Source organism: Coccinella septempunctata, chromosome 3 (genome assembly GCF_907165205.1).
Source record: "Coccinella septempunctata chromosome 3, icCocSept1.1, whole genome shotgun sequence".
In the NCBI taxonomy this organism is placed as follows: Eukaryota; Metazoa; Arthropoda; class Insecta; order Coleoptera; family Coccinellidae; genus Coccinella; species Coccinella septempunctata.
Genome location: NC_058191.1, coordinates 39,379,623 through 39,407,208, shown reverse-complemented (window position 1 = coordinate 39,407,208; position 27,586 = coordinate 39,379,623). Strand labels below are relative to the sequence as shown.

Here is a 27,586-nt window from a genome sequence, read left to right as displayed (position 1 = left end):
AATTGTGGATGCAAAAAATGTGTTGTTTTGTGTTAATTCACAACATTCAATATGTTCCAGTTCATTTTTGTTAAATAATCGTATGTGGGTGCATCAATATTCGTCGAGTTCATTTCTATTGATTTACTGTATTACAAATTTCGATAATTCCATACGAATATATCCTGAATTATTTTATAGCTGTGAAAACTGCCCTACGAGTGTTTGTTGCTCGTGAAGGACGAGAAAAACACAAGGTGAGTTAATTTGCATCCTTTGTTTATTTGATGATGTCTTTGGAGAAATTCAGATATTTGGTATTCTTGATCAATTATCCTGTTGAAACGTGACCTTAATGCACGTTCTGATAGATATACATTTTTATGGCACCTGGGACCTAACCTTTTTAATTGTAAGTTTGACATTTCATCATTGAAAGATTTGCAAAGAAGTCATTCTGGACATCAATCCATAGTAATGGAGTGAGGCTAAATCCTTTGTTTAATTTATTTACTCAAACGTCATTTTGTCATTTTCATGTTGGTTCAATTATTATTTATAAGAATTCAGTTTGATACCGTCATCTCATGTGAGTTGTTCTTCAATTATTATTGTTTTTTTATCTCGCTTTTTCGACATCTCCACTCAATACCAACAATTTTGGCCATTGACCTAAACTGGTAAAAAATTGTCATTCAAGATATCAAATTGAATTGCCATTGTTACATACAACTGTGCTCTCCTCAATCATAAGATTGGGGAATATTTCCATTAGGAAATATCGAGGAGGATTCTTCATAATAGATGTTATTGATATTTATGCTTTAACTCATTACTTTCTCTTGTGAAAACGATCGTGGAATTTCAAATCAGTCCGATTGCCTCTTGTATGCATTATTTCCGTTTCGATTTAAACTGCAAATTATCATTTTCATTCGGTAATCATAAGCACTTTGATCTATTCTATTCGAAGAACTTAGTTGTGTCAGTATATTTGCTGCTTTGAAATTATCTTAATGTTCTATATCGTGGCATCATAACATATTGATTGATTTTTTATTTTGGCGGCTTTTAGTGGAGATCAGGTCATTTTTAGGTGTGAGAACTTTATTGTTATTGTGATTTTTCGAGAAGAAGTACATAAGTGAATGTAAAACCAAACTTGTTGGCCTCTTCCAAATAAATAAACCAAGTTAGATTGAATTGAGAACACCTATTAGAGTTCGAAATATTTAAATCATTTTCTGTAGGGATACGTGATAACATCGATTTGTTTTGTTTGTTATTAGTCAAGCTTTTCATGTAATACAATCATAGTTTTTTGCGAAAGTTATAACTGAGTGCAATGTAAGAAAATCTGCAGTATTTGAGAGTATTATTGTTTTTCGATTAATCAAATGAGAGACCACTTTTCTCGATGCTGTCCATGGTTTCAGATATATTTGTGCATAGGAGCACAAGTTTCAGAATGCCAAATACAACTTGAAGGCGAATTTTTCTGAACGCGCGTTTTTTTGCCTCCATTCTGAATATTACATGGACTTCTTCGCCAAATTTATTCATTGAAATCGCGATTTACGTAAGTAATTCGGTTCTCGCCAGGTGATTCACCTCCTGGTTCTCAAATGTTGCCGTAGAACAATAAATTCTCATTAAGTGCGCGAAATTAGTTTTATATTCTTTGAAAACGGAAGTTCTCACGTTCGAGAAACGACAACGTCTGTAGTCCGATTAACGTTGTCTAGTACACTTTCAGAGAAGTGAGAGAGAAAATTTAATATAGTTTTTAGACTGCGAGGCAGGTTCAAAGCAATCTGCTCCTGAAAGTTCTGGGAATATCGAGAAAATTCTCATCTCCGGCAGGTTCTCATATCTACTTTATCGATCCACGGTACCAAAACTTTCGGTTTATTATTCCTGGTGATAGAATTTCGTCCAAAATCGAGTGTCATCCAACAAGGACCCTCCTTGCTTGCCTAGTTATCGTCATCCTGATGACACGCCTAGTTGACAAGGCAATCAACGCCAATTTTTTTTTCGTATTTCCCACAGGTACAGAGTTACACCAGAGTCTGCTAACGTTTTTATCAGTATAACATGCTGATGCAGATAAAGTAAATTATTGTTCCACGCTGCAGTATAATAAACATGCTTCCTTTATCTTTTCAATGAGTATTCCGAGTATATGTGATTCTACACCGGTCTGATGGAATTTTTCCTTCTTTCCAGATGGCCGATCCCGATCCAGAAACGCTGTTAGAATGGCTGAACAGTGGGGTTGGAGAGGAGCGCGATATGCAGCTTATCGCGCTCGAGCAGTTGTGCATGCTGCTTCTTATGTCCGATAATGTAGATCGGTGCTTCGAAAGGTAAATGAAATTCGATAGTTCGGAAAGAGGGTCGAAACGAGGGCTACCCCTTGTAACTTTGGTCTATGAACCCACACGACGTAAACGTCAGATGTCACTTGTCAATGTCAATATTTAATTCATCGTATTTATTGCGCATGACCAAATATGTAATCACCCAGTAGTTCAAACTTACATTGTTTCAATTAAACAATTTTAAGGGGATGCCTTTCGTGGAATTATCGGGCCATAAGAATAATTAATGTAGGATTAATAGGGATGCATAGATGCCTTCACCCCTAGACAGTGTAATCTTCAATCTACCCCAAAATGAGCTTGTCTTCAGTGCTTTACGCATTTTTTGATGTAATTATTAGTTGCCTGCTATAATGGAGCTCAGAAAAAGCTCTCTTGGGTGTCCGTTCGATTTGCATTCGTTGATTTCTTGGAAACCAATTCGATACAATCGATACATCAGCAGTTCACCGTTTTCGCGTCCGTTGATACGCCAATCTTGAGTCGTGTCGAAATATACCTTCTTTGGAAACTGGTCTGGTGATACCGTTAACGTCTTTGACGAACACTGTCGTTAGATGATTATCGAGGAAGTAGGGAAACGACCCGTTATACCAGAAGTCATGCCGAAATTGTTATGGCTTTTAATTCCGTATATTAAAGAAAGATGCCGTGTAACTTTAGACATCACTGACAGTTTCCAATGGAAATCTGCTGAAAAGTTGGTTGAACTCTTCAGTAGGACATAAGTGACCTACTCGCGCAATAACTAGGGTTCACTTTCCCTAGGTGATAGATAATACCGAAGAAAATTATACAGCTCCATTAAAAATAATTTGGAAAAATCAACACAAGTCGATTGCTTCAAACAAAGGTGGTTTGTGGATATTCAGAGGACAAGAACCACGAATTATTAATTTTCTTTTGAAAAATTCATTGAATCGTTGATGGATTATGGATCTGACTATTCAAGGACTTTGCCTTTGAATCGAGCAACAATCGATATCATTTTCAACGATGGAAAACTTGCATCCTGCGGAAATTGTTGTGGAAATTGACTCAAGGTTCTTAGAGAATATAAGTATTGTAAAACTACTTATATTCGCAAATTATTGTAAAAGATGTGAAATGATTGAACAGAATTAAAAGTTGATTACTGACAAATACTTTTTTCTGCTGCATAATTGTCTTGAAATTCAGCAAAATTCCACTGAATCAGTAGTTTCGAAGTTAATTGCTTGTTCGTATACAGGGTGTATTTGAATAGTTGCGGAAGAATTTGAGGGGTGATTCCTTGTCAAATGATTGGTTCAGAGCTGAAGTGAACCAAGTCCATTCAGCATAGTTTTGAGATGAATGGCTTAGAAGTTCTTTATCACCAATTAATTCAAAAGTGACTTCTTTAGATTTTAAAAGGTTAGAATGTACGCATATGCTTACATAAGAATAATAATAAATAAAGAAGTCACTTTCGAATTAATTGGTGATAAACAACTTCTAAGCCGTTCATCTCAAAACGAGGCTAAATGGACTTGTTTCACTTCAGCTCTGAACCCCTCAAATAATAGTGTGGGTCCACATGTTTTGAATCCTTAAGCTCATCTTCAGGAGTATAAAAGTCATATAACAGATGCTGGAAGCAGAACAACAATAGGTTTGCAGAAAGAGCGAGCAAACATTGACAAGCCGAAACATTATAATTAAACAAACTAATAAAAGTTATACATAAAGAATCCAACAAACAAATAAGTCAGCAATTATAAATGAAACAAATAAGAAAGGCAGAATGCTCTGGAAATGTAATCACCTGAAAATCTTCAAAATTCAAAAAAGCTGATTGAAGTCACTTAAGTGGTCTCACTAATCACAGGGTTTTTTTTTGAAACTTTATAATTGTAGATTACCCTATTCGTTTGATTGATTTCAATTCGTTCAATTTTCATCATTTAGTATCGGTTTGTAAATTTGCCCGCTCTTTCTGGTAACCCATCGTTGTTTTGTAATTTTATTGCCCTGAAGATCAGCTGGAGAGCGAAACGTGCTCAGTGAATACTAAATATTTTTGTCTGGTAAAGGTGTTAAGTACCTCAAGTATTGTGTGTAAATTCAGGAAAAAAATTGTCGACAACGGATCTCAGGATTTTGAAGCTCTATTATAATCTTGCCCCAATATAATTCTCATCCTTCCAGCTGTCCACCACGAACCTTCCTCCCGGCACTGATACGCATATTCCTAGACGACCAGGCCCCGGAAAACGTCCTAGAGGTAACAGCCAGGGCCATCACCTACTACCTGGACGTGTCCGCGGAATGCACGAGACGCATAGTGTCGATAGATGGCGCTGTCCGGGCCATATGCAACCGACTGGTCGTGGCCGAGCTCAACTCTCGCACCAGCAAAGACCTGGCCGAGCAGTGCGTCAAAGTACTGGAACTGATATGCACAAGAGAGGTGGCGGCAGTGTTCGACGCGGGCGGCTTGGCCGCCGCCCTGCCCTTCGTCAGAGACCACGGCTGCCGCCTCCACAAGGACACCCTCCATTCGGCCATGGCGCTGGTGTCCAGACTCTGCACCAAACTGGAACCCACCGACCCGCAATTGAACACGTGCGTGCAAGCCTTGAGCTCGCTGCTGCAGCAGGAGGATCAGCAAGTGGCGGACGGTGCTTTGAGGTGTTTCGCTTCGATAGCTGATAGGTTCAGTAGGCGGGGCGTAGATCCCGCCCCTCTAGCGCAATACGGTAGGTGTTTTTAGGTTAGGTGAAGTGGTTCAAAGGTACGGTAACGAACGTACAGTATCTATTAACATCGGGAGTTCTCGTAAATGTTGAGGTGTCAACAGATGCCCATGTCAAATTTAGTAATAAGAGATCACATAACCTAGTTGGGGGGCCAACGATGCTAAATCGGGATTTACTCGAGCGTCGTGGAGACCTAGTGGATTTTGAGGATTAGATGGTAGAAAGAAAAAAGGGTTTATGATGTATGCACTTTCAGCGGTGGGGAAAGCGTCTGCAGGTTCTCAAAGATGTAAAAAATCGTCAGGTGTACATACTGGAGCGTGTCAGATTGAGATACTGTATGTGCCCTACGAGTCTCTGATAATAAATTCATGTTAATCTGACAGTTTGCGTGGTTTGTGCGTTGATAATGGCAAAAATCTCGAGCGTATCATCAGATTTTTGAAGGATATGTTAATAAACGAATTAATTCAGATGCATAACATCCGCAGATAATTAAATCAACGAATGTTACGATCTAAATCGAACTAACAAACTACCATCGCTCGAAGTATTACCAGAATTTTCATTTCGTCGACAAAGAGTAGATGCTGACCATGGTTTCGGTCTTATTTGACCTCGTCAGAGCAACAAAACTCAATTGTCAACGAAATGCTATGAATTGCCGGCTCCTTTTATTCCATATCAGTAGCGGGTATGATGTATAAATACATCGTACCGACATCTGACAGAGAAACGGGAACCAACCCAATTCAATTTCCTAACTCTCTGATTTAATTATCTGCGGATGTTATGCATCTGAATTAATTCGTTTATTATTTACCAGCCTTACTGTGAAGGCGTGATCCATTTCTTATTTTACATGTCCGCGGCAGATCGGTTACTGCCATGATCCGAACCTTTCCGCGCTTTTTCCCTTGCTTAATTATCGTAATATACGATATCTGCAATATGGGAATAAAGCATATGGATGCATACTGCTATCTTCGCTCTGAGAGTTAGGAAATTGAATTGGGTTGGTTCCCGTTTCTCTGTCAGATGTCGGTACGATGTATTTATACATCATACCCGCTACTGATATGGAATAAAAGGAGCCGGCAATTCATAGCATTTCGTTGACAATTGAGTTTTGTTGCTCTGACGAGGTCAAATAAGACCGAAACCATGGTCAGCATCTACTCTTTGTCGACGAAATGAAAATTCTGGTAATACTTCGAGCGATGGTAGTTTGTTAGTTCGATTTAGATCGTAACATTCGTTGATTTAATTATCTGCGGATGTTATGCATCTGAATTAATTCGTTTATTATTTACCTGCCTTACTGTGAAGGCGTGATCCATTTCTTATTGGATATGTTAATTGGACCCAAAGGAAGCTAGTTTTCAAGGTACTGACAATTCGGACTGACGCAAGGTCACAGCGGTCCTTTGAAACTGCAAAAAAAAACTTTACTTGTACATACTCGAGCGTGTCAGATGTCAGATTTTCATACAGATGGTTAATCTCGGTGTTCCAGACGTGTTGACCTATTAATTTTACACTATCAGGGGAGTTTTCTTAATCTGACAGTTTGAAGATGACCATTCCATATGTAATTAACCACATATATCTCAATCCGACAGGCTCGAGTGTGTACAATGATAGTTTTTTTTACTATTCTGACAGGCTGTCGTAGACAATTACCCCTATACAGGGTGATAATTTGAAAACTTGAGTCCAATTATGTCACGACAAGGATGATTTCAGAGAAAATGCCGGAACAGGTCAATTTCTGTTCGTAGGGGGACATATTTTGAGCAGAATTGTAAGCCGAAATCTCCTCAACCCTAGAAGTAGGAGCTATCACCCCTAAATTTTCAATAGGGAATAGGGGGTGAGCTATATCTCAATTGAAAGATCACTTGACCCTCTATATGAATACAATGGTTTGCAAATTTTTATTGAGTCCTTGAAGTAGTTACAGAGGCTGACAATTTGAAAACTTGCCAGGCCAATTATGTCTCGACAAGGATATTTTCAGAGAAAACGCCGGAACAGGTCAATTTTTAATTGATGGGGGGCATGTTTCTAACAGAATGGAAAGCCAGAATCTCCTCCATCTTAGGTGTAGGGGTTGTCAACCTTTTTCTTTACAAACATCCTTGGCCTGACAAGCTTTCAAATTGTCAGCCCCTGTAACTACTTCAACTACTATATATAATATAATATAATAAAATAATAAAAATTTGCAAACCATAGTATTCATATAGAGGGACAAGTGATCTTTCAATTGAGGTATAGCTCACCCCCTATTCCCTATTAAGAATTTAGGGGTGATAGCCCCCTCGCCTAGAATTAAGGAGATTTCGGCTTACAATTCTGCTCAAAAAATGTCCCCCTCCGAATAAAAATTGACCTGTTCCGGCATTTTCTTTGAAAACATCCTTGTCGCAACATAATTGGCCTGGCAAATCTCTGAACAGGGCTATATATCGATCTAAATTTTGGTAGAGAGTACTCTACAGGGTCCTGATTCTTTCGTCTTATATTGATCTAACACGAGCCCGAATTTCCCTCTTGGGCTCCCCAACTACAAGGTCTCTGTGTGTGATCATTGTTAACCCCACATAATGCTGACTTTAAGCATGTGTAAGAAACCCTTTTGAGAATTAAGCTATTGTTTTTTGACTAAAATGTATTTCGACAATAAAGAAGTACAATTCTTTCCTATCATTCGACTCTATAATTGAATTACCAAAAAGAATGAAGATAAAAAACCAAAAGATCTTCGACGCCTGAGCAGTATCGCCTATAATCCTTCCATGGTTCGTAGGTCTGGTCAACGAGCTACTGTCAAGGTTATCGAACGTGCCAGGACCGTCGATGTCGGTTGGCGCCCAGGGCACGCCGGGCAAGCTAACCTCGCTGCCGAACCCGTCTCCCGCGACTACAGACAATAAGGGAACGTCCGCGTCCATATCGACCATCATAAGTCTGCTATCTACGTTGTGCAGGGGATCGCCGACGATAACGCACGACCTGCTCAGGTCCGAACTGCCGGACGCGATCGAGAAATCGCTGAAGGGCGACGAGCGTTGCACCCTGGACTCGATGAGACTCGTCGATCTACTGCTGGTGCTGCTGTTCGAGGGTAGGAGCACAATCGGAAAGTCGGGAAGCGCGTCCTCCTCCGGCCAGCTGATGCCAAGGATCAGGAGAATGGACTCGGCCGCCGAGAAGTCTCATAGGCAACTGATCGATTGCATCAGATCAAAAGATACAGACGCCCTGATTGAAGCAATAGAATCAGGAGGGGTCGAGGTTAGTAGAAAGGATGAAACTGACCGCGGAATATTACAAGCTTATAAAAATCTGAAATGTCAGGTAATACTCTGACAAAAAAGTATCCGGAAATTTGAAATAAAACGCACAAATATTAAACTTCTTCAATATTTATTCAATCTCCTTCAAAATATGCTCCATTTGAAGCGATACACATGTGCCAACGTTTTCCCCAATCATGGAAACATTTTTTATAGGCGCTTTCAGCTTCTTCTGCGAATTTTCTTTTATGTCGTCTATGGAGTCAAGTCTGGTTCCCCGGAACGGTAATTTCGGTCTGAAGGAAAGAAAAAAGTCACACGGAGCTAGATCAGGCGAATAAGGTGGCTGGTCGATGGCGTTTATCGAGTGTTTGGTCTTGAAATCGCTAATAATCGTGGCTCGATGAGATTGGGCGTTATCGTCATGCAAAATCCACGAATTGTTTTGCCACAAATCCGGCCGTTTACAGCGATTATTCTCACGCAAACGTCTCAAAACAGTTAAATAGAAGTTCTTATTGACCGTTTGACACAATTTCCTTGATTTTTTCGACGTTATCGTTGGTTGAAGAGGTCGACGTCTTAAACGAGGCAAATCTTCGATGATTGTACCATCCGTACACTTGGGTTTTCGATAAAACAGAGTGTCCATAAGCCTTTTCTAGCATTCGCAACGAGTCAGCACACGAAATTTCGTTCAAAACACGAAATTTGAGACAAACTCCTTGTTCAATATTTTTTTCCATTGTAAAATTCGCCGAATACCACTGAGGTCGACTGGTTTCAACAGCTGTCGTGAACAAACAGGTCGACAGACCGCGCTCATGTTTGGCATAGTAATTACGGACAGTCCTACCAACACGAAGAAACTTCAAATACTTAAAAATACTCAACGCGGGCAATTTGAATGAGAATTTCCGGATACTTTTTTGTCAGAGTGTATATAATATCTATGGAATAAGGAACGTCTTTTAAATTGGGAATTCCAAACAAGCGATACGCCCCCTGGTGACAGTTTATATAAATAAGAAGTTAATGAACTTTTGTTTGTTTACATCGAGGAACGGAGAATATCTTGGTGTTTCAATAAGAGTTTTCATGAAAAATATATCTGAATCTGTTGAGAACATCTTCATCTATCTCGTGACAATGGGGAAAGCTTAGTTTTCATAATTTGCATCCTTTGAGCAAATCTTCGATTAAGAATTTCTTGTGAAGATGTCAGTTTTTACTATTTCCCACGATGGATGAACTTTTAGTCAATCTTTAAGGACATAAGTATCTCGTCCTTATAGCATGGTAAATTTTTTGTAAATTCCAAATTAGTTACGGTGAATGGAAGGTGGATTAACTAACCTGGATATATAACCTCAAAATGAAAGGATTTACACAAAAAACAAGTCTGTTTCCCCCAGAGAGGACTTTTTCCACCTAGTGAGTTGATATACATATGAATTTCGATATTATTCACACAAAATTCATTTAGAAATTCAATTCTGATTTCCAGTCAACTTGGACAAATTTTCTTAGCATCAATGTTGCAATTTTAGCCTTGTTTATAATGGATAAGGCAAGATATCATAGTTGTGGCTCTCCATATAATCAATTTCCTGCTATTATGATCGTGTAAAGAGACAAGAAGTTCGGATTCAAAAAATATTGCTCCCTTTTATCAGCTGATTCAGAACACAGTCGGCATTTTTTCCTAAATACTAATACTTCCTGACATTCATTTACCTAAAATTGATAATAATCAACACAATTGAATACAGTTTCAACAATCAATCTTCAAAATTGAGTAAAAACAACTATAAACTGAGAAAAAAGGATTTATTTGACGAAAATCTCAAAAAACCCCTTCAAAAATGATAATGAGAGCATTAACTTTTCAGTTCGAACTGTCATCACCATTTGCAATCTACATTTGGATTCCCAATACGCTGATTCAATTCAAATCCATTATCATCTACCCAGTCCATAGCCAAAATACGCTCAAAGGCGCATAAAATATGGTCCCATAATTGGGGCGTAAATACCATGAGACTATTTTGTTTAAACTCAACTTATTCCTGTTGGAATGTTGTTCAAATAAGGATAAATATCACTTTCGCCACTTATACAATGTTTTTAACGAATATCCGATAGTTTAAGTTTCACATGACAAATTACTCAGATCGTTGTTACTTAAAACGAATTTTTGTCTGCTGAATACATAATAATCATAAATAGCTGATCATTTTTTAAGAACTAAAAAAAATAAAATGCTAAGCGACCAAAACTGAAATCATACTCTTAGCTCAATTCTTCTCAGGGTAGGTTTCGGGTCCAATGGTTCATTATGATGAGAAAAATCCTCCAATTTCCAGGTAAACTTCATGGACGACGTGGGCCAAACGCTGCTGAACTGGGCCTCCGCGTTCGGCACCCAAGAGATGGTCGAGTACCTGTGCGAGAAGGGTGCCGACGTTAACAAGGGCCAGCGCAGCTCGTCGTTACATTATGCGGCTTGCTTCGGCCGACCGGCAATCGCCAAGGTCCTCCTGCGTTTCGGCGCCAATCCCGACCTCAGAGACGAGGACGGCAAGACTCCCCTGGACAAGGCCAGAGAGCGGGCGGACGAGGGTCATCGCGAGGTCGCGGCCATACTGCAATCGCCCGGAGAGTGGATGATACCCCTCGAGAAGGACAAGCAGCGGAAGTCCGAGTCGGAGGTGGAGGAGGGCGCCGAACCCAAGGGCGATCCGGAGATGGCGCCCGTCTATCTGGAGAGGCTCCTGCCGGTGTTCTGTCTGACGTTTCAGTCGACTATGCTGGCCTCGGTGCGCAAGGCCAGTCTCGGCCTGATCAAGAAGATGATACACTACGCTCAGCCGGATCTGTTGGAGGATATGAACTGTTCGTGCGAGGCGAAAAGCAGCTTTACGACGCAGCTGGTCGAGGTGATTGCCACCGTTTTGGATAACGATGTAAGTTGAGACGATTAGTAAAGTAACGTAGAGTTGGTTCATGTTAGGAATGAAATGATGTCAGACTAGTGATTAGTGTGAAATGGAAGATATATGATTCACTCAGAATCTATACTTCATTCACTTTTATTTTAGCAGTCGGTTGGCCATGGAAATTTGACACATTTCACTCTGTATAGTACGAAAATGTGGGGTTATGAAGCTTGTCAAAACATTTTTGGATTTTAAATCAACGCTATGTTGCCCGTTCTACGTAAAAGTTTCTGTTATTACTAATTTTATCACAATGTCGAATCTCTTCGGAAAATATGTGACGAACATAATTGAAGTTTATACAAACTGATTGAAGGCATACCAAATCCAGTTATTTGCATGGAAAATACAAGAGATCAGTATAATATCATAATATGCACTAGCTTGAGGAGAGTTAATGTTCGTTATCTTCTTTGGCTTACATCATTTGTAGATTTCAAAAATATTAACCCGAAGATGAAATGCATATGATGCAGTGGTTGGGAATGGGTATCTCCCGAAGGAATTAACAGATAATTACAAGAATGTTAAATTCTTCAACAAAAATCATCTTGCATCAATATAAGTAAAAGGAATTGAAGGAAGTTTCAAGTTAAGATGAACTTCACCTTTGAACAAAAATTTCACATGAATAAACAAGTAACAGGGCAACTTGCGCGTATTTGTGGCTATTCATCTTAATACATTGATGTAATAATAATAGGTATTTAACAGAACCTTAAGACATTCACATTGTATAAGACAAGTCAAATGAAAAATAGAAAAATCCATATCAGGGAACTTAGTCTCCGATGACATTCATCAAAAATCCTATAGTAAACTTTTCGCATTAATTCACTCAAACATAAAATTCTCAAATGCCACCACTTTTTTGGGTCTCCCAATAGAAGGAAATTCTTTGTCATCCCCTTCATTCACAATTTTTCTGATTGTGGAAATATTCAGCTGAAATATAAGTCGCTTAGATTCAGATGAAATATTATATAAATTCTCTTAGATTGAATATGTTCGCTATCGTCTGACGTATTGTGGATTTTAGAATATCAGGGTATAACTATTTGAATGAGCGGACCTGAATTCTAAATAGCACTTCCTGAAACCCTGTCTCTTTTTTCAATCATTTTCGGGATTTTCGTAATAAAAATTGATATTAGTTGTGGCAACGGCGTTATGACATTAACGACATTTCATGAGTGCCAACCTAACTTCGTTCTAGTTACAAAAACTTGAGAAAATTATTTCATGGCCAACCGACTGCTAAAATAAATTTGAATGAAGTATAATTAGATAAATTTTCTATGTAAATGATGATGAGCATTTCACATTTTTTTTCTAAATGAATTGATCCAAATGTCGATTAGAACTGTTTGACAACAATTAGGAGGCTGAACTTGAAAGACTCGTGTAATCCCAGTTCACTTTCATCCATTAAAATTTTGAGTGGGATGCCAAACCTTTGGAACTTCAGTTGAAGAGAATAAATAGTTGTAATTCTTGAAGCAATATTGAAAAAATCTATTAACTCATTCCCAAGGCATCTGCAACTTATTGTAAGAAATAAGTAATGAAACTTTTGTAGATATTTAAAACTTATGGTGAGTTATGAAACGATTGATTCTAGATATTTGAGTGGTTCAGAGCTGAGGTGAACCATGTCCATGCAGCCTAGTTTTGAGATAAATGGCTTAGAAGTTGTTTATTACCACTTAATTCAAAAGTTACTTGTTTAGATTTTTAATGGTTAGAATAAGGATATGCTTACATTCTAACCTTTTAAAATCTAAAGAAGTCACTTTTGAATTAATTGGTGAACAACTTCTAAGCCATTTATCTCAACTCAAAACTAGGCTGCATGCTCTGAACCCCTCATTTAGAGCTCAAAGAGACACAAATGCCCCCTTCATTATCAAGTTCATCCTCAAATTAATTCGATTACGAAGCATTTTTAAATTTTGAGCCTGATTTGATGAAATTTGGGCATGTTTTCTGAGGAATCCGAACGGAACTTTTCAATATGAAACTTAGTAGTTCTGGAAAGAACTCATTGTGAAAATCAACGAAATATCAGTATAGCAAAGGAGAATTTATCGAAAAACAGCCAAATCCAAAGTTTATGGAGTTAACCTAACTCTTTGACCAAAACAAAACGATTGAAATGAACCGTTGGTGCACCGGCAACGTTGCACAGTGTTAAAAACATAAACAGTCAGAAATTGCTCGGTTTTGACCGAATTCCATCATTGTTGCCATGACTGCTCCGACGTTCATGACATCGTTTCAGACTTTTCGGAAACAGACTATAGATATTTTAACAGTAGATTCTTGAGGTCACAGACAATGCTTTTTTACCATTTTTTTTCCGAATCGGCTCGGTTGGAGAGATACAGGCTGTTGAAAAACCATAACAAAATATTATTTTTAGTTCTATCTCACAAACGGTTTTATCGAATGAAATAAATTTCGGAATATAGTTTTTCGTTTATTTGATGAATCTTTTTCGAACACGAGATATCACCCACGTCTTCCAGTTTTCTCATTATGACCATTTCGTACCATAAAAATACCAAAACTTCAAAGAACCCAACTCTTGAAGCTAAGTTGGGCGCTAACTAATGAATATTTGAACGTTTTTTAAAACGTATTCTTCATATTTTCGAGTAATTTGCAAAAATTAAAAAGTATCTGTGAAATTCGAAAAATTGGGTACTTTGGCTGAATAAAACTTCGTTTAAAAGATCCACAGATTTAGCTAGTTATTCTGAAGGTTTGTTTTACCAGGGGTGGCACAGTCCATTTTGATAACTTAAAATGTCGATATCTTTTCATCAGGGCCGAATCAGAAATAATGGTGTAGGAAAAAAGTGTTTATTTTGACCTCAAGAATCTACTGTTAAAATATTTCTACGAGTCTACCCTATATTATTCAATGAATACAGCATGATGGTTATCATTCGCGCGGATGAACTTCTTGAATCATCTCGACTGTCCTCTTTTCATTTTAGGAGGACGAAGACGGCCACCTTGTGGTACTGTCAATCATACAAGATCTGATGTCGAAGGCCCAAGAACTCTTCCTGGACCATTTCGCCCGATTGGGCATATTCTCGAAGGTCCAAACGTTGGCCGGTCCCTTGGAATCTCAAGACGCGGAGGACAACAATCAAAATAACGAAGGTTGGTACGATTTGGCCGGAGCCTCTCGAATCGCGATCGTTACAAGTTTCCTAATTATTGCCGCAGAAAACTCCGAAAAAAATCAGGTGGACGACGCCAAGGAAATTCTACCGGGCAAGGCCTATCACTGGAAGGAATGGTCCATATGCCGCGGTAGGGATTGTTTGTATATTTGGTCTGATGCTGCGGCCCTGGAACTTTCTAATGGTTCTAACGGCTGGTTTAGGTTCATATTGGACGGCAAGTTGGCCACGATGTATTCCAGCGGATCGCCGGAAGGGGGTGCTGACACTTCGGGTGAGTGATCTGTCGTTTCGTGCACAATTCGGCATGCTGTGTGACTGAAAACTAGTTGAAATCGAAGCTAGTTTTTTATTTTTCTTATCATTGTTGATGGTTGAGAACATGAACATTAATTTTTCAATCAAAATCACTATTTGTGAATTAATAAAATTGTATTAATGTGATCCAAGTGGGAATGCACGTCCCACGTCACGTCAGGTCAATTTGAACGCTTCCGCGCAAAATCCTATGTTAGATTTTTGAATCATGCGCATTATTGGGGATTCCAAACGAGCGATACGCCCCCTAGTGTCAATGTTTGTGTTTGTTTAAATCGAGGAACGGAGAATATTTTGGTGTTTTGATAAGAGTTTTCATGAAAAATATATCTTGATCTGTTGAAAATATCTTCATCTTTCTCGTGACAATGGGGAAAGCTTAGTGAAGTTTTCATAATTTGCATCCTTTGAGCAAAACTTCGATTACGGCTTTCTTGTGAAGATGTCAGTTTTTACTATTTTACACGATGAAATGAACTTTTAGTCAAATTTTTTTCAAAGTTCAATTTTCTGAATTTTGCTTTCTGCGGATTAGCGTACAGGTCCTGTCCACTCATGAATGCGCACCCTGTACGTCGTCGATTTTGTGCCTGTATAAACATTTCCGCTTGATTGTTTTGTGGCGTTCAGTTTGCTTGTCATTTTTGCATCTCTTATGAATATCCAGCATCGACATAACACATGTGATTGTTGATTGAATTTGTATTTGATAGGCAAAGGACGTTCTGGAGATACCATGTCTACAGAAGGTAAGAGCTTTGAATTTTTGTTGGAGTTTATCATGTGTGTGCGCTTTTGCATTTTTTTTTTGTTCATTTCATTCGGCTTTCGAACCCTCGAACGATGCTTATTCGATTTATATTGCAGCTTGAATGAAGAAGGCGTTGTTGATCTTTTTTTTTCACCAATTGAGGTTTTTAAAGACTGGTACAAACGCAAAGCGCAATTAATTAAAGCTTGCGAAAATTTCATTTTTGATGTTTATTGTTACTAACTACAAATTGAAATCAAGGATAAGTATCTCTTGGCGAAATTCAATTCAAAGATTGGAAGAAAATTGTGACTAACATTTTATGGCTGACTAAACGATGATCGACTAATCTGATATCACAAAACATCCTGATTTTTCGCAATCAATTTTTCACGGTATCATGCATATGAGCTTCTAATCAATTTTGCTCCTTTTCGTTAATTTTTTGAGTGTCTTCATGGTCTTAGGTCCCATATGTAATGAAAGCTGAAATAAGTGGATAATTCAATCAAAATAGTCTAGAATATAGACCTATTAAAGACTGCCAGAATGTGTTCATGTGTTGCCACCCACACTTGAACTATCAGTAGAAATCGCGAATATTACAATAGTTTCCACATTCTTCGAAAAGATGGCAGCACTATAGCAACATTTTCAATTTAATCAATTTTTGGAAGGCGAAACTTTTCGAGAAATTTTTTCATGTGGAAGTGTTTTCTTTTTTATTCGTTCTCCTAAGAGTTTTCATCTCAAAGTTTCTGTCTTTGAATTATAAAATATGAACTATCTCGCCGAAGGCACGACCACTCATCAATTCACTGTACCACGAAAAAAAGAGTTTGGACCGAATCTCGTTTCAGAAAATCGAGGGGAATTTTTGGAGAAACTTCAGCGAGCCAAAGCAGCAGTTAAGAACACATCGAACACCATTCCGATACTATCGAAACCAGGCCCCACGAGGTTGGTGGTGGAGAATTGGTCGCTGACCTGTCGCAAAGATTCCGAGATAACCATTCACAACTCAGACGGCCAACAGCAGACCACCATACTGAGGGAAGACCTGCCCGGTTTCATATTCGAATCGAACCGCGGCACTAAGCATTCTTTCACAGCGGAAACCAGTCTAGGTGAGGCATCTTCGATACGCTTCGTTACTTGTGTTTTAAATTAACAATAAATATTCTGTAGGTTCGGAATTCTCGGCCGGTTGGACGAATAAGAAGGGCAAGAAGTTGAGGTCGAAGACGGAAGCCACGAAGACCAAAGTGAAATATCTAGCTTATCAGATATACGAGCAGTATTTCAGAGTTGCACAGGCTCAACCTAGGGGTGTTGTGGCCAAACTGGGAAATATTGTCGCCCAGATCGAGAGGGCCTGTCAGAAACAGTGTTCTTACGGCAACAACAAGGAGGGCGGTAACTCTTGGAAGGAAATCTTGAGGGTCGCCCTGGACGAATTAACGCACATACTCAAGGAAGATGGCGTGGTGAGCGCTTACGAGCTGCAAAGTTCCGGCCTGGTTCAGGCCCTGCTATCGCTGCTGTCCACCAGTCACTGGGACCAAGGTTTAAAGTCGAGCAAGATGAACAAATACCAAAAGCAGAGGGTGCAGCTCTTCAAACAGTCCTTCAAAAACAAATCCTGTGATGGCCATTGTTCAGTCACCATTCTAGTCCACAAATTGATATCAGTCTTAGAGAGTATTGAAAAGTTACCTATTTATTTATATGACAGTCCAGGCTATGGACACAGTCTTCAAATTTTAACTAGAAAATTAAGATTTAGGTTAGAGAAAGCGCCGGGAGAAAGCTCCCTGATCGACAGATCCGGCAGGGGCCTAAAGATGGAACCTCTGAGCACCGTGGCCCAACTGGAGAAATACCTGCTGAAGATGGTCGCGAAACAGTGGTACGACTACGACAGGAACACGTTCCAGTTCCTGAAGAAGCTCAAAGAGCCGAAATATCAAAGTTTCAAGCACAGCTTCGATTTCGACGAGAACGGCGTGATATATTTCATCGGCACCAATGGTAAGACGACGACCGACTGGGTGAACCCGGCCCAGTACGGCCTGGTGACCGTCACGAGTTCCGATGGTAGGAATTTACCATATGGAAGGGTCGAGGACATCCTCTCGCGCGACAGTTCCGCATTAAATTGCCATACCAACGACGACAAGAGATCTTGGTTCAGCATCGATCTCGGTCTGTACCTCATACCGTCGGCGTTCACCCTGAGGCACGCCCGCGGCTACGGACGGTCCGCGCTCAGGAACTTCCTGTTCCAGATGTCCAAGGACGGCATAACGTGGACCACCCTGTCCACCCACACCGACGATAACTCGCTAAACGACCCGGGATCGACGAACACGTGGCCGGTAACGGATCTACCGACGGAAGAGTACCAAGGTTGGAGACACGTCAGGATACAACAGGCCGGTAAGAACGCGTCCGGTCAGACACATTACTTGAGCCTGTCTGGTTTTGAGATCTACGGAACGGTGACCAGCGTCTGCGACGATTTGGGAAGGGCGTTGAAGGACGCCGAGGCTCATCTTAGAAAACAGAGGAGGATATTGAAGACTCAGCTGTTGAAGCATATCGTGGTGGGAGCGAGAGTGGTGCGAGGCATCGATTGGAAATGGAGAGATCAAGACGGTAATCCACCGGGGGAAGGTACGGTAACCGGTGAGATACACAGCGGTTGGATCGACGTCACGTGGGATCACGGCGGATCTAACTCGTATAGAATGGGCGCCGAAGGGAAGTACGACTTGAAATTGGCGCCCGGTTACGAGGTGGAGGCGTGTTCTTCCAAGGCGCCGTCGTCGACGAAAGCCAAAGACGCCAAAGATAAACAGAGCGTCTTGACTAGCAGGAAGAGCAGCTCGACTCCTAGCCTACCGGAAGCGACCGACGTCAAGACGTCAGTGGCGTCCACCGAACAGGCCGCGTCCGCCGATAACCTAGCGGCCAAACAGGCCGCGGAAACTATAGCGGAGAGTCTACTGTCGGTGGCTAGAAACGAGGCCCTAGTTTCCGTCACTTCGGAATGCCAAGCCGCCAGTAATAACTCGGAATTATCGGTGGTGGTACATCCGTTGAGGGACCCGCATCACGACCTTTCGACCATCAACAATTCCAGCGATTTGGCGACGATTGTCGAAAGTTTGACGCTGAACGAGACCAAAGCCGACAACTTCAAGAAGATGCACCGTCAGTCGTTCGAGGATAAACCGGCCAGTTCGGCGGATTCCCATTATTCCAACACTTGCAACATCGGAAAACCGGTGAACAACAGATCGAAACTACCGTCGTCGATACAGAGCCTGGTCGATCGCCTCGAGAGCGCCAAGGCCAAGGAGATGGCCGACGCGCTCAAGAACAACACGAACAGTTACCTCTCGGAGGACATAACGCAGGCGGCCACCAACTCCGGCCAGTCGACCAACGCGGGCGCCGCGCCCGCCGTCCGCATATCGATATCGAGCAATTCCGAGACGGACGACGACCGGTCGGCCTGCAGTCAGAATCTGGACAAGGAGACCGGCGAGCTGACGGACGAGTGCGGGCCGGACGACAAGGAGATCGAGGTGACGAACAGCAACAACGCGAGGAACAACAGCAACAACTCGGTGGTCGTGAACAACCCGATGAGCGTCAGCGTGCCGAACCTGACGTCGACCGAGTCGAACAGTCAGATGGAACCGACGTCCACGGCCGGCCTGTTGGAGACGTTCGCCGCGATGGCCAGGCGTAGGACGTTGGGTTCGGTGTCGACGTCGAACGCCAACTCGAGCGGCGCCCATTCCGGCAACATTATGTGCGCGAACGCGCAGAACAACCAGAACCAGGGCGGTTCGATATTCCCCAGAGGACCGAATTCGGTGTCAAGCCTTGTGAGGTTGGCGTTGTCGACGAATTTCCCTGGGGGTTTGCTGAGCACGGCGCAGAGCTATCCGAGCTTGTCGTCGAGCAACAACACCGCCAATCAGGCGGGCGGCATACCCACCACAGCCGGAGCTGCCAAAGGTTAGTCTATTGTCTCCTTTGTTCTATAAGGTGAGTCTTTGACTCCTACAAATATTTTTACAGTAGACTCTTGAGGTCAAAAGAAACGCTTTTTTCTTATAAATTTTTTACCAGTTCGGCATTGATAAAAATATATAGCCATTCAAAGTTTTCATAATCAGTTGTCACCACTGGAAAAACAAAATACCTCGGAATAACAAGCTAAATCTGTGCACTACACATCTGTGGATCTTTTAAATATACATAGTTGCATTCAGCCAAAGTACCCAATTTTCCGAATATCACAGATACTTTTCATTTATCAAATTACTCGAAAACGGCGCATTATAGGAGGATATATTGAAAATTTCTTAGCCTACTATAGAACCAAACAAAATTTCAATGTGAAAATATTTTATTACTCAACATATTCTCCGCTTGATTGGATACATTTATTACAGCGAACCTGCAACGCCTCTAGACCTTTCAAAAAAAATGTTTCTTCTTGCTCTGCGAACCAGACCTCCACAGCTTTTATTACCTCCCCGTTGGAAGAAAATTTACGGGCTTTTAAACATTTTTTCTGTTGAGGAAAGAGGGGATAGTCGAATGGAGCCAAATCTGGTGATTAAAGGGGGTGTTCTAGTGATTCAAACCATAAATCACTAATTTTTTGCATGGCAACATGAGATTTGTGTGCAGGGGCATTGTCCTGCAAAAAAAACACTTTTGGATAGCTTTCCGCGTCTTTTCTCTTTAATTGTTTCCCGTAGAGTGGTCAGTAATGTCGAATACAAATCAATCATGATTTGGTATTCCAAAAAACTGAATCAAGAACTTTTCCAGCAGATTTTTGGACACGAAACTTCTTAGGTCTTGGAGAACCAGAGTGTCGCTATTCCATCGATTGTTGCTTTGTTTATGCATGGAACTGGTCTAGGCTAACTAGATATCAATACATCTGCGTACGAGAGATGTATTTTACAAAACGTTCAAATATTCATTAGTAAGTTCAACTTACTTTCAAGTATTGGGTTCGTTGAATTTTTTGTATTTTTATGGTACGTAAAGTTAAAGTTTTTGAAATGGTTTTTCAACCATTTAATCCTAGCCGATTCGGAAAAAATGGTAAAGAAAAAAGTGTTTCTTTTGACCTCAAGAATCAATTCTTGAAATATTTGTACGAGTCAAAGACTCACCCTTTACAATCCATTCAAAAATGATTGACATCCCAGTCGGCCTTGAAAGTCCAGACGCAGCTCAATCTTAGGTCAGAGCATATTACTCGGTTTTCAAAATTGATACAATTATGTTTCCCATTTGTCCGATTAAATTTAATTGAAGTAGTAGGAATCAAATATGTTTTTCTTATGGAACAGCCTATAGTTTACTGTAGATTTAGAAGGCCTAGTGAAAATAAGACCAAGTTAGAAGAAGTCTGAGAAGAAAACGGACGGCACATTTCCGGGCTCTTTTTCAGAGAAACAAAGAAGGGTAAAAACCGTAGCCTCCTACGATCCTTCGTTTTTGAGTAATTGCCAAAAAATTTGATTTTGACGATTTCGAAAAATTCTCATAACTTTTTTGCCTTTGAAGTTACAGATCTGAAACTTGAACCTTCTACAGGCAGTTTATGTAGAATCCACTGACGAGCTTACAAAGTTTTTTCATTTCGTTTTTTCCAATGCAACTTCTATTGAATTTGTTATTTTTTGAATTGGAAAAAAATCTTTTGTCGGTAGATTCTACATATAAAAGTGCCTAAGAAGGTTCAAGTTTCAGATCTGTAACAAAGAAAAAGTAATGAGACCTTTTCGAAATCGTCAAAATATCATTTTTTGCTGATAACTCAAAAACGAAGAACTGCTGGAGGCTACGGTTTTCTCGATTCTGTGGTTCTCTAAAAAAGAGCTCGGAAATGTGTCAACGAATTTTGCCCACCCTGTATACGTCGAATTCGCGTAATATTCCACCTGATTAATAAAAATCTAAATTTTCCTCGAAGGTTTGAGTCAAGCCTTCACGATGAGCCTCACCTCCACCAGCAGCGACAGCGAGCAGGTATCCCTGGAGGACTTCCTGGAATCCTGCCGCGCCCCCACCCTCCTGGCCGAACTGGACGACGACGAGGAGATGGGCGAGGACGACGACAACGACGACGACGAGAACGAGGACGATGCGGACTACGAGGAGGTGATGGTGTCCAGGAATCTGCTGTCCTTCATGGAGGAGGACGGGTTCGAGGCCAGGCCCACCAAGAGGAGGTCCTGGGACGACGAGTTCGTGCTGAAGAGGCAGTTCTCCGCCCTGATTCCCGCCTTCGATCCCAGGCCCGGAAGGACCAATGTCAATCAGACGACAGGTCAGTATATATATATACTCCATTCACTTTTATTTTAGCACTCGGTTGGCCATGGAAATTTGACACATTTCACTCTGTATAGTACGAAAATGTGGGGTTATGAAGCTTGTCAAAACATTTTTGGGTTTTAAATCCACGCTATGTTGCCCGTTCTACGTAAAAGTTTCTGTTATTACGTATTTTATCACAATGTCGAATCTCTTCGGAAAATATGTGACGAACATAATTGAAGTTTATAAAAACTGATTGAAGGCATATCAAATCCAGTTATTTGCATGGAAAATACAAGAGATCAGTATAATATCATAATATGCACTAGCTTGAGGAGAGTTAATGTTTGTTATCTTCTTTGGTTAAAGTTTGAATACGTTACATCAGTTGTAGATTTCAAAAATATTAACCCGAAGATGAAATGCATATGATGCAGTGGTTGGGAATGGGTATCTCCCGAAGGAATTAACAGATAATTACTAGAATGTTAAATTATTCAACAAAATTCATCTTGCATCAATAGAAGTAAAAGGAATTAAAGGAAGTTTCAAATCAAGATGAACTTCACCTTTGAACAAAAAGTTCACATGAATAAACAATCAACGGGACAACTGGCGCATATTTGTGACTGTTCATCTTAATACATTGATTTAATAATAAATGACTTTAGCCTTGCGGCTTTCACACTCCTCTCCAGAGGAAAATTCACTTATCCCAGATATCTCAGATATCAAAAGGATAGGTATTTATTGGTACCTTAAGACATTTACAATGTATAGAACAAGTCAAATGAAGAATAGAAAAATCAATTTTCGGGAACTTATTCTACGATGACATTAATCGAAAATCCTGTAGTAAACTTCTCGCATTAATTCACTCAAACAAAATTCTCAAATGCCAAAACTTTTTTGGGTCTCCCAATAGAAGGAAATTTTTAGTCGTCATCTTCATTCACAAATATGAACTGAGAAAAAAGATTTGTTTGATGAAAATCTCAGAATCCCCTTCAAAAATGACAATGGCTGCTTTTAACTTTTTAATTGGAACTGTCATCACCATGTCGCTGCAATCTTAATTTGAATACAGTGACTCTATCAAACACAGTGGCGACAATTGGAAATTTAGCAAGAATATGGCGGCTTAGAAGCACAGATTTCAATGCTATGATCTCTAATTCGGAATGCGGATTGGCTCACGTCACGTCACGTGACCAAATCCGCCATATTCTTGCTAAAACGATAAAAAACGAGACCACAATTGTCGCCACTGTGTTTGATAGAGTCACTGTAAATTTGAATTCCCAATTTTCTATTTCATGACTCTATGCTGGTACCTCGCGACTGCGTAAATTGGTATTTTGCTACCTGTTCCACGGAAAATACTAACATCCATCCGTAACTTTCTCAATTTCTCGACAGATTTCGAAATCCCACCTCCCGGAGCCGAAGAGACAGATCCCACAACCGAACAAGACATCTTGCCCCAACCCAAGTTGCATCTGGTACTCAGAGGACCGAACATGCCCGGCATACCCGATATAGAGGTCGAACTGACCGATCCCTCGGCCACCATATTCAGCACCGTGCAAGAACTGATGCAAACCGCCGAATTCGGCACGAAACAGGATAAGATCAGGAGAATATGGGAGCCCACTTATACGTAAGTAACATAATGTGGTAATCAAAGGACAAAAATCACTTATTTATGTTTGTACAGAATAATCTACAAGGAAGTTCCGAATATCGGCCAGAGCAACGAAGAAGAAGGCAGATTGACACCGGTCGTCACAATATACAGCAGAAGCGGAAGTAGTTCCGTCGCTGGTACCACTCTGTCCCCCAGCACCCCAGTCCCCGGCACCCCCTCTATCTCAAATTGCACGGTTGAAGACGTGCTCCAACTGTTGAGGCACCTGTTCGTCATAATGACCTCGGACAGTCCGAGGAGGAGCATCCAAGACATAATCAACGCGGAGACGGAATGGGACTGCACCCCCGATCAGTTCAACAGCAAGAAGCTGACCAATAAATTACTGCAACAGATCCAGGACCCCCTGGTACTGTCCAGCTCCAGTTTACCGGCCTGGTGCGAGGAGCTGAACCAGTCCTGTCCGTTCCTGTTCCCGTTCGAGACCCGACAGTTGTACTTTAACTGCACCGCCTTCGGTACTTCGAGAAGCATCGTCTGGCTGCAGACGCAAAGGGACGTCAGCTTGGAGAGGCAGAGGACGCCCGGTCTCTCGCCCAGACGAGACGACCAACACGAATTCAGGGTCGGGAGATTGAAGCACGACAGAATTAAAGTTCCTAGAGGTGAGCACTTCCGTATTACGGGGATATATTGAAAAATTCTTAGCCTACTATAGAACCAAACAAATTTCAATGTCAAAATAATTTATTACTCAACATATTCTCCTCTTAATTGGATACATTCATTACAGCGAACCTGCAACGTCTCTAGACCTTTCAAAAAAAATGTTTCTTATTGCTCTGCAAACCAGACCTCCACAGCTTTTGTTAACTCCTCGTTGGAAGAAAATTTACGACCTTTTAAACTTTTTTTCAGTTGAGGAAAGAGATGATAGTCGGATGGAGCCAAATCTGGTGAATAAGGGGGGTGTTCTAGCAATTCGAACCCTAAATCACGAATTTTTTGCATGGTAACATGAGATTTGTCTGCAGGGTCGTTGTCCTGCAAAAACACAACACCTTTGGATAGCTTTCCGCGTGTTTTCTCTTTAATTTTTTCCTGTAGAGTGGTCAGTAATGTCGAATCTCCGGTTATTGTTCTACCCTTATCCAGAAAATCAATCATGATTACTCCATGGCAATCCCAAAAAACTGAAGCAAGAACTCTTCCAGCAGATTTTTGGTCACGAAACTTCTTAGGTCTTGTAGAACCAGAGTGTCGCCATTCCATCGATTGTTGCTTCGTTTCTGGATCGTAGAAATGTACTCAAGTCTCATCCATAGTAAAAATTCTGTTTAAGAAGTCTACATCGTTCCAAATCGAGCACAGATCGAACGCGATGCTTCTACCCTTGCACGCTTTTGGTCAACATTCAAACATTTGAGGATCCATTTTTCAGCAATTTTTCTCATGTCCAAATTGGCGCGAACTATATGATGAACGCGTTCGTATGAAATATTCAGCGCTTCAGATATCCGTTTTAGCCCAATTCGACGGTCTGATAAAATAATGTCATGAACTGCATCGATATCTTAAGGGATCCTTAGGTTTTTATATCTAGTAATATTTCTGTTTTTTATTTTGGTGCAACTTAATCCTAGTCCAATAAAGCCATTTCATTGGTTTGTCGGTTGCTGATGATCGTTGTCATTTCACTAACCTAACTTTATTGTCGTGTCAGTCAGTTTCAAGTAAATTATTATATTCTTATTATATTCTGTTGTTGAATTAGCATTATTATTGATAATGATATGGATTGTCAAATAAAAGGTACCTCAGTTTATATAAGTACAACACTTTCTTTGTAAGGTCTTGTGTGAATTTGTTCTATTAATGTTGAAGAGGAACGTGAAGAAAATGTCTTTATTGTCCTTATTAGTACGAATATGATGAATGATTGCCAAGCAAGTGGTGGTAATCTACAAAGGGCGCTCAACCTCTCAACAGAAGAAAAGAGTTTGTTGCTAACTATAATATGATTTCTGACATAAAATTGAAAATTTTCAAAATCCATCAAAAATGGGAAGGCTAGCTTTAGCCATTTAAATGTCACTTAACAGTTGGTGCGACGTAATTTAAGCTAAGGGTTCATTTTAAGGGACACTTAACATTAAATGCGTTTGGTGCAAACGGGTCTCAATTTATTGCGTAACTCTGGTTTACTTTTTTGACCTCAAATTTCACACTGACACTTCTAATGAGTTATTGTTCGTTGCTATGATAACGCAACATAGTTTTTATGCATGGAACTGGTCTAGGCTAACTAGATATCAATACATCCTCGTAATCTCTGGGTCAAATCTTTATGTATGGTTGATTTCAGGTGAAGATCTATTCGATTACGCGTACCAAGTGATGAAGACGCACTGCAGTCGGAAGTCGATACTCGAAATAGAATTCACCGGCGAAGAGGGTACCGGATTGGGACCCACCCTCGAATTTTACGCGTTGGTCGCCGCCGAACTGCAGAGGAGAGACCTGGCGATGTGGATATGCGACGACGAGTCCATAAACTCCCAAGAGGCCGTCGACCTGGGCGAGGGCCTCAAACCGCCCGGCTATTACGTCAGGAGACCGTCGGGCCTGTTCCCCGCGCCCCTACCCCAGAATTCCGAGATGTGCGACAAGACAGCGAGGAACTTCTGGTTCCTGGGCGTGTTCCTCGCCAAGGTGCTGCAGGACAACCGGCTCGTCGACCTGCCGCTCTCTCAGAACTTCCTCAAGATGATGTGCCACGGGGAGATCCTGAACACCGTGAACGAGAGGATCGGCTACGCCGGTTCCAGGAAGGTGATCGAGGAGGACATAATGACGTCTAGTCTGATATCGGAGGAGAGCGAGAAGGAGCTCGAGTTGGATCCGCCTAAACCGACGGTCGAGGAGAGGAAACCTTGGTATAGCAATATATTGGACGAGGAGGACTTGTACGACATTGACCCGATCAGGGCCACGTTCATGAAACAGCTACGCGATCTCATCAAGCAGAAACAGAAGATCATACAGGATATCAATCTGTCGCCGGAGATGAAGTCTCATCAGATTCAGGTGGGTACCGCATTTTCTGAGGGAAGTGGATCTTAACATAGGTAGATTTTATACTCTGGGGCTCGGAACCAAAGGATTTACAAGTGTTCAAGGAAACTACTTAAGGGGAAGTAGTACAGGGTGGGCAAAATTGGTGATACCTGAATTACAACTTTTTCAACCCAACGAGATAGAGGAAAATGTATGGTACATTACGGTCGTCTATTTTCAAGAAACTAATAATGCCATCAACTGCATTACTCTATCTTCTTTTGTTTTCGAGTTATAGGTCAAAATTAAAATTTCAACTTTTGTCATTATCTCCGTTTCCGTTTAAGCTAGGATGTTGAAATGAAAACATTATACAGACACTTTTTTTATAGCAATCCAGTGGCGTACTATGATTTTTTCCAACAGATATATTTGCTGAGCTATAACATAAATATGTATTTTTTCTTATAAAAACAGTTTAAAATGACTCAGAAAGACTGAGGGTGATTATAATATATTTCTGAAACGGTAAAAAACATGGTGATTCTTTCTAAGTCATTTTAAACTACTGTTTCCATAAGAAAAAACACAACTTTACGTTATAGCTCAGCAAATAAACCTATAGGAAAAAATCATAGTACGCCACTAGATTCAAAAAAGTGTATTTATAATGTCTTCATTTCAACATCCTAGCACAAACAGAAACGGAGATAATGACCAAAGTTGAAATCGCCCAAATCTCAATTTTGGCCTATAACTCAAAAACAAAAGAAGAGGAATGCAGTTGATCGCATTATAAGTTTCTCGAAAAAAGACGACATGAATGGTACATTCATTTTTCTTTATCTCGTTTGGTTGAAATGTTGTA

The 27,586-nt window shown here is 40.6% G+C and overlaps 1 protein-coding gene across 5 annotated transcripts in view; it reads left to right on the top strand.

The window, feature by feature from the left end:
- Window positions 1-27,586, top strand: part of LOC123309996 (E3 ubiquitin-protein ligase Ufd4) — a 30,824-nt gene that overhangs the window by 246 nt on the left and 2,992 nt on the right. The window contains exons 2-15 of one of the 5 annotated variants that reach the window (XM_044893340.1): window positions 181-236; window positions 2,209-2,348; window positions 4,533-5,083; window positions 7,896-8,383; window positions 10,752-11,351; window positions 14,387-14,558; window positions 14,625-14,855; window positions 15,613-15,648; window positions 16,511-16,777; window positions 16,839-19,682; window positions 21,667-22,023; window positions 23,433-23,673; window positions 23,731-24,326; window positions 26,027-26,748. In XM_044893340.1, the coding sequence (XP_044749275.1) occupies window positions 2,209-2,348; window positions 4,533-5,083; window positions 7,896-8,383; window positions 10,752-11,351; window positions 14,387-14,558; window positions 14,625-14,855; window positions 15,613-15,648; window positions 16,511-16,777; window positions 16,839-19,682; window positions 21,667-22,023; window positions 23,433-23,673; window positions 23,731-24,326; window positions 26,027-26,748 (7,245 nt within the window). In that variant the 5' untranslated portion in view covers window positions 181-236. Of the gene's footprint in view, window positions 1-180; window positions 237-424; window positions 569-2,208; window positions 2,349-4,532; window positions 5,084-7,895; window positions 8,384-10,751; window positions 11,352-14,386; window positions 14,856-15,612; window positions 15,649-16,510; window positions 16,778-16,838; window positions 19,683-21,666; window positions 22,024-23,432; window positions 23,674-23,730; window positions 24,327-26,026; window positions 26,749-27,586 lie in introns of those variants that run through there. The other 4 variants (XM_044893341.1, XM_044893337.1, XM_044893339.1 and 1 more) reach the window with 4 other exon arrangements.